General features: G+C 39.3%; 1 protein-coding gene and 1 pseudogene across 1 annotated transcript in view; one reads left to right on the top strand and one right to left on the bottom strand.

Annotated features, from left to right (window-relative positions):
• The window catches only part of LOC116673699 (zinc finger protein 431), a 193,334-nt gene that overhangs the window by 20,179 nt on the left and 165,735 nt on the right, over positions 1 to 7,420 (top strand). Inside the window, exon 2 of the mRNA XM_032505924.1 lies at positions 712 to 1,111. Coding sequence (XP_032361815.1) covers positions 712 to 1,111 — 400 coding nt within the window. The remainder of the gene's footprint in view (positions 1 to 711; positions 1,112 to 7,420) is intronic.
• LOC116673702 (gastrula zinc finger protein XlCGF8.2DB-like) overlaps positions 1 to 7,420 on the bottom strand; it is a 325,201-nt pseudogene that overhangs the window by 208,985 nt on the left and 108,796 nt on the right.

Below are 7,420 nucleotides of genomic sequence, written 5' to 3'. Positions count from 1 at the left end.
CCCCCCCAGTGAGGACAAGATAAAAGTTTAAGGGAGAGAGGGCGTGATGCCATACAGGATGTTAAAGTTCAAGTTTACCATGATTATTGTTTCTAATGTGTTTTATGGCAGGAAATAATCAAGTAGGGAAGTTTTTTTAGGCGCTTGGCACAACAAGGAGAGAGGGGTTTCTGTCAACCCCCATTCAGAGAGTGAATTTACTAATGCCATCCTGGGGTGAGGGGGGAGGACATCTCAATGGTTTTTGTATATATTATTACTTTATTTTATTATATGTTGCTATTTTTAAACTGTTACAGTCGTGTTTACAGTGGACATTGAGTTTATCAATTCCATTAGCTTTATACTTTCTAGATTTCAGATTCCAAGAGATACAGAGTGAGAGGGAGGTATGTAGGCTATGCATGAACTGTTAAAGTGCTCATATATTTGTAGGCTGCTTAAGCATTCAGGCAGTCCACGATTATCTGCCACATTTTTTTGCACTGTTTCATTACAGCATGGAGTTGTTTTTTATTATATTTTGCCTGAAAGATTTAGAATATTTCAGAACATGTACAGTACATGTACAACAGCACATTTCAACATAAGTAATATTTACCTTCATTTTGTCATAAATTATTGTACGAAGAGTTAAAATTGTGAGTAAGAGAAAGTCCAGGGTTTAAAGAAGGTTGTTTACTAACTCTCTCTGTTTGTCTGTTGTTATAGAAACGGAGAGGAGATGGACCCAAATGTCACCACTGTCACCACTGTGAAAAATCCTTCACAACATCTGGATATTTAAAGATTCATCAGAGAGTTCACACTGGAGAGAATCTACACAGCTGTGATCAATGTGGGGCAGCTTTCACACTACAGAGTACCCTAAAAAAACATCAACGCATTCACACTGGAGAGAAGCCATACAGCTGTGATCAATGTGGGGCAGCTTTCACACGACAGAGTACCCTAAAAATACATCAACGCATTCACACTGGAGAGAAGCCGTACAGCTGTGAGCAATGTGCGAAAACATTTTCCGATAGGAGCAACCTTAAACATCACCAGCGCATTCACACTGGAGAGAAACCATACTGGTGTGATCAATGTGGGAAAACGTTTTCTCACAGTAATAGCCTTAAAGATCACCATTTCATTCACACTACCTCATTGTGAACATGTTTCAGAGCCAGGCTGTTGCCTCCTCCCTCCTCCTCATGCCCTGGTAGCTGTGTTGTGATATTCTGATCTTCTCTCCACATTTAAGGCTGACCAGCAGTAACAACTATTTAAATTTAGAAAAAGAACGTGCTTAGATTAAAACACTACCAAAGGACACAGATTCTCATTCTTTGGATTAGGTAGACTAGTTGCTGCAATAGGGTATTGCTGCCCTCTACTGTTTGTTGCCGACATTGTCATAAATTAAAATGTTTTTTTTTATAAAGTCCTCAACTACCTACACTATAATATTTTTTTCCACTGAGATCCAAAAATGTATCTGATCCTTGACTCAAAACCGTGATCCTGACCTTGAGTTTTTTTGATTTCTTGCACCCCTAGCTGTTACCATGTTATCTTATTTGTGTAAGATTAACAAGTAAAGGAACAAATGGAAACGAGAAAAAGCAATTTCTGAAAAGAATTGCGCCGGTGAATGCCAGAAACTTTTAGAAAACTGCAAAACAAATTTGTCCTTACGAATGTTAAGTGAATGAGGCCTGTTGTTCTCATCTTGTTTTTTCCTGTAAGGAAATCAGCATAATTTTAATTTTTTAAAGATACATATCTATTATTTTTTATTATTATTTTCAACATACAGATGGAGCAGAGAAACACCAATTTAACAATAAAAAAAACCCTTGCCCACCCCCACCCTTTGTAATCTAAAGGAAAATAAAACTGATAAACAAACAGAAATCACAACTTGCCTAGTCACTCTCCTCTAGTTTCTTGTGGCGCTGAGGTCATTAGGTCAGATATTTGCACTGCTGTGCTTTTCCATAGGTTGATAGTTTATGCACTAGCTGAAGCAGCTGCCTTGAAATATTCATTTTGTAGATGATTTACATCTCTTTTACATAAATGTGTCTCTTGAATAAGCACCATGTCTATGTTTTTCCTTCTTGAGCAGTCCAGGAAATTAGCTTGTTTGATCGGCCCATTCAGCCCCCTGATGGTAAGTGACGGGATTGAAAGTTCAGCCATACTAACAATTTACACCTATACGTGTCTCTGGTACCCGTCCAGAGTTCGCTGGTAAATTTGTAGCAAAGGGTGAACTGTTAAAACTAAGCAAAGTGTGGTAAAAACATTTTTTTATTTTAAATCCCCTAATCCTGAGTCTGCAGATCCCCTACCGTCTCTGTAAAATATAGCTTGTGCAAAACTTCAGCTCAAAACTGCCCCCCCTGTCTAAAGTCATAGGTTAATTGACACCGGTGTGGTGCATTTCTTATGTCAAACATGAACAATGTTACAAAAACCTTAGAACTAAGTCTCGACCATCTATTAAGTTTTGAAATAGGCTATGTAAAAAGCACACCAGCCTAGTGAGAGTAATAAACATAGATTGTAAATTGAACAGTCAGCCTAACTAAATGTTCCTTTAAAGCTTGGCTCCCAAACTTACATACAGTGCTCTTGAGTCAACCTTGCACAGTGTTCCAGACTCCGCTAATCCAAAGCAATGGGATTGTTCCTGTTTAAATAAAGGTTTAATAAAAAATACTCTAAAATTGATACAAACATTCCTCTCTTCATTACTGACATACTGGAAGTTAGCTATGTTTAATTGTATGCTCTCCAGTTATTGTTGTTTGGTAATTTAACATTATATTTTTCTACTTGGAGGAATGATGAGCAATAGTCTGATCTGGCATTTCTGAACCCTTCCTAAAAGGTTTTCAGACTTTCTTGCCAATCTAAACGAGATTCTTCCAGTTTGGTGGAACGCCAATTACTTTCATGTTTTTTACGAGATTAGTTTTAATTTGCGAGTTTGGGAGTTATACCAAGGTGCAAGTTAGTTGCTTAAACATCTTCTTTTTGAGAGGAGCAACAGAGTCTAAAGTTGTAGGCAGGTTGTAGCACCATCTACAAATTTATCAATGTGAGAGGGACAAAAGTTAACATAAAGATCCTCTGTTATGTTAAAGCATGACATTGAGTTGATTGCTGTTGGAATATCTTCAGACATGTTAGGCAAAGATAGGCAGAAACTAGGGGACTGAGATTAAAGGAAGTGGTTGTAATCATCAAATCTGTAATTTTACCTTAACTTTTTCTCGTCAGCTCAAATTGAATTTCTAGAATGTTAAGATGCACTTCTAGAATGCTAATTAGGGTTCTAGAATGTTAAGTTTTAGTTCTAAAATTATAGGCTGAAGTTCTAGAATTTTAAGATGCAGTTCAAGAGTGAAACATTACCATTCTAGAATGTAAAGTTACAGTTTGATAATGATTATGAGGGGAGGAGGGATGACAAATTGGTCAGACATGGTAGGAAAAGATAGGCAGAGACTAGGGTACTAAAGATTTAGAGGCCTGAGATTAGAGAAAAACTTGAAATGATCAATGCAGTGATTTTACCTTGGCTTTTACTCATCAGGTCAAATTGCATTTCTAGAATGTTAAGCTGCAGTTCTAGAATGTCAATTACAGTTCTAGATTTTTAAGTTGTAGTTCAAGAATGTCAGGTTTAAGTTCTAGAATTTTGAGAGGCGTTGTCACCAGACTTAAGTCTGAACTGAGGAACACAAGGTCAGCAATAGGACATTATGGGATTGAACTGCCCAGTTTGTGGTTTAAAGTTGATCCACCCAACTATTGGAGACTAATATGTCTTTTCCACCAAGGCTAACCAGGTGCTGGTTCTGGGCTGGTGCTATTGCCCGTTCGGTGCTGGTTCTACTAGCCAATTATCTAAGAACCAGCTTGAATTTCCACAGCCTGAGAGCCAGAGTAGGGCTACGTCACAACGTGACTGCGAGTACCTCCGTTGTCATTGCAACGCGTCATGACAATCAACAACAATGGAGGACTGCATACCGATACTTTTGGTCCTGGCTTTACAAATTCCCACTGGAATTAAAAGACGGGCCTTGACAGTTATTTGTGACTGCTATAGACCGAGGATACGTTCAAGAAGAAAGCTAATTATCTCGCATGATGTAACGTTTATCATAATCTTTTGCTGGCTTGCGATGGCAAGATCAGTAGCGTACAGCAAAACACTGTTAGGGTGAACAGCAGTCCCAATTTTCCCGACAAAAAGCCTATCGGGACCCACTCCCAGCACCTGACGTAACCGGTTCTTATCTCTAGGCCAGCGCTAAGTTGGTGCTGAGTTGGAACCTGTTTTCTTGGCCTAGAGCCAGGTTTATTTGTGTGGGAAAGCAAAGAACCGGTTCGATATTTGGCACCGACCCCGAACCAGCACCAGAACTGCCTTGGTGGAAATGACATATAAGAGGACTGACATTACAAGGAAAGATTGTAATCATCAAAGCAATATTTTACTTTTGCTTTTATTCACAAGCTCAAGTCGGACTTCTAGAATGTTAAGACGAGGTTTCGGACTGTTAAATTGTGAGCTAGAATTTTAAGAATGTTAGCATTCTAGAATGGTAAACCAGTTTTTCTCTAATCTGAGCAACCATAGGATATGGGAATACAATGCAGGCACATTTTGCACTTGTAAATTGCAGGAATTGTAACACTGGGATGGAACTGCCAATCTTGTGATTGAGAGCGGAGCCGCTCCACTGGACCACAGCAGAAGTCAGAGATTTTCACTCTCTAAAACTTCACCGCCCAACGTGGGGCCATGCCCCTGAGATTAAGAGTCTCATGTTCTACCGACTTGATTTCATATATCAATATCAATGTGTAACTTCCTTAACTTAAGGCATCAACGGAAATATCACTATGATCTGTATTAATGTATATTATTAATGTATACACTATAAATCAGAATTAGGTTTGGCTCTCGAAGTGAATTGGCTACGACCACTGTTTGAGTAGCAAAACAGTTTAAAAACATTTATTTCAATATTGCACAGATATTAACCACACATGGAAAACAACAACATAGACAAAAGATTCCCCCCAAAATAATAGTCAGTCAGCTTAAAAGAAAATCATTCACTCAGTTAGTTCAATGCAGTTCAGTTCAGTTTGGTTAGGCCTTGGTTCAAATCACTACTCGGGCAGTGTGATAAGGTTGGAGATCTCATAAATCTTATCTGCATCCAAAAGCGTGTAGTCCACCAGGGTTGATGGTTGCTGGTTCACACTCCAGAATCACTGGATCACTGGGTCCAGAATCACTGAATCACTGGATCGTTGAATCACTGGGTTGCTGGTTCGCGGTATAATTTCTCTCTTGTTCTCTCTCAACAGTGGCAGAATATGCACAACAACAAAAAACAATCGGAGATTCTAAAACTTTGTCAGTTCACAATATCTAAGGCTTCTTGCCACTTTTACTAGCTTAATATCAATATTGCAATCAATTTCTCTCGTGTGTTAAGTAGTCTATTTCACTCTTTTCCCTCACTGTTTTCATCTGGTGATCTGCTTTGCGAGAAGAGAAGAAAAAAAGAAGAAGACGTTGATCTTCTTCTCAGCCACGCAACATTGAGCGGTTTAGTCTACAAGCATGGAGCAGCGCCATCTAGGGGAATGGAGGGTTACAGCAATTACAGTACTTTGGCCCTATGCATTTTAGATGGGCTACAAATGTAAAACTTACTTAAGAAGTGTCTTCATTCATGTTCAAGAGAAGGCCTGTTTTCAGCCACAATATGAATTGATTCATGAAATCCCTGTTATTGTTGTCCAGCCACTCCCATGTGGTCTAGTGGTTAGGATTCCTGGTTTTCACCCAGGTGGCCGGGGTCCAACTCCCGGTATGGGAATTAAAATTCAGCTGGTGAATGTCTGCAGCAAGATCAGTAACATCTCTGTCAAGTCAATCATTGGTTCTGTGTTAAATCAAAGCTGTAGGTACAGTTGTTTTCAGATTAACAGAAGTTTGTTTAAAAAAGCAAATAATGCTCAAAATCCATGGAACCCCTTTTAATTCCATAATATAAATGCATTGGGACAATGCACATTAAATTCCAAACCAAAAGAAGACCAAAACTGATCAAGTTTGTGTTCTACCCCGTTCAAATTAATAAAAGTATTTGCACTTCTCTTTACACACTCAAACATTTTCTGTATGAACTGAAAAATGTCTCAAGGGATTGCTTTACTTTGAATCACTGCACTAATATTTCGATGCATAACCATAGTTTCTGAGAACTGCTTCACACCTGTGTTGCATGGAGTCGACCAACTTCTGGCACCTGTGAACAGTGTTCCAGCCCAGGACCATTAAACTACAATCCATAATTCCTCTGCATTACTGGGTTTTGCCTCAGAAACCACATTTTTGATGTATGGGATTGAAGTCCGGGGATTGGGCTGGCCACTCCATAACATCAATCTGGTTGATCTGGAACCAAGACTTTGCTCGCTTACTGCTGTGTTTTGGGTGACTGTTTTGTTGGAGAGACCCATTTCAAAGGCATTACCTCTTCAGCATGAAAGATCTGAAGTATTTGGATGTATTGAAACTGATCCATGATCCCTGGTACGTGATAAATAGGCCCAACACCACAGTACAAGAAACATCCCCATAACCACCATGCTTCACTGTCTTCACAGTGTACTGTGGCTTGGATTCAATGCATGGGGATCGAAGGACAAACTGTCCTGTGGCCCCCAGACCCCAACAAAAAACAATTTTGCTTTCATCAGTACACACAATGTTGCTCCATTTCTCATTTGGCAAGTCAATGTGTCCTTTGGCAAATTTCAACCTATGCAGTACATGTTTTTTTTAGGGCTGGGCAAGTTAACGCATTGTTAACGCGTTAACTAATTAATTGATTAACGGCGACAATTTTTTTTTTATCGCACGTTAACGCAGTTTTTATTATTTCTTTATTATTGTAAAAGTTTGTTGCTCACAGGCTTTTATAAGACCTGAGACCGAGAGACTCGCCCACGAGCAAAAACAGCACCTCTGTTTCATAGTTTAATAATTTATCAACCGTACAGAACACAGAAACTCACCAAAAGTTGCTTCTAAAAGGTAACGAGTTAGCGGTTACGGAGGTCTCTTCCAGGTCTTTCTAGCCTCTACAGGGGATTTTCTATTGAGCCTGGAACTTCCAGCTTTTTTCGGGGTCGTTGAGCATTAAATCCAAACCGTCACATCCAAGATTTATCCACTTTATGTCCATAATTAATTGCATTTTCGCTCATTTATGCCGCTAGCTCGCGGCTCCGTGTCTGCTCTCTGTTTAGGGAAGCAAAGCCAATAGAATGCCCATATATGGGAGACAACGTCATCCAAAGAGTATGGAGGCTGAAAGAGGTCAATACT

The sequence above is a fragment of the Etheostoma spectabile genome, chromosome 24 (genome assembly GCF_008692095.1).
Source record: "Etheostoma spectabile isolate EspeVRDwgs_2016 chromosome 24, UIUC_Espe_1.0, whole genome shotgun sequence".
Lineage (NCBI taxonomy): Eukaryota > Metazoa > Chordata > Actinopteri > Perciformes > Percidae > Etheostoma > Etheostoma spectabile.
This window is presented reverse-complemented; position numbering and strand designations above follow the sequence as displayed.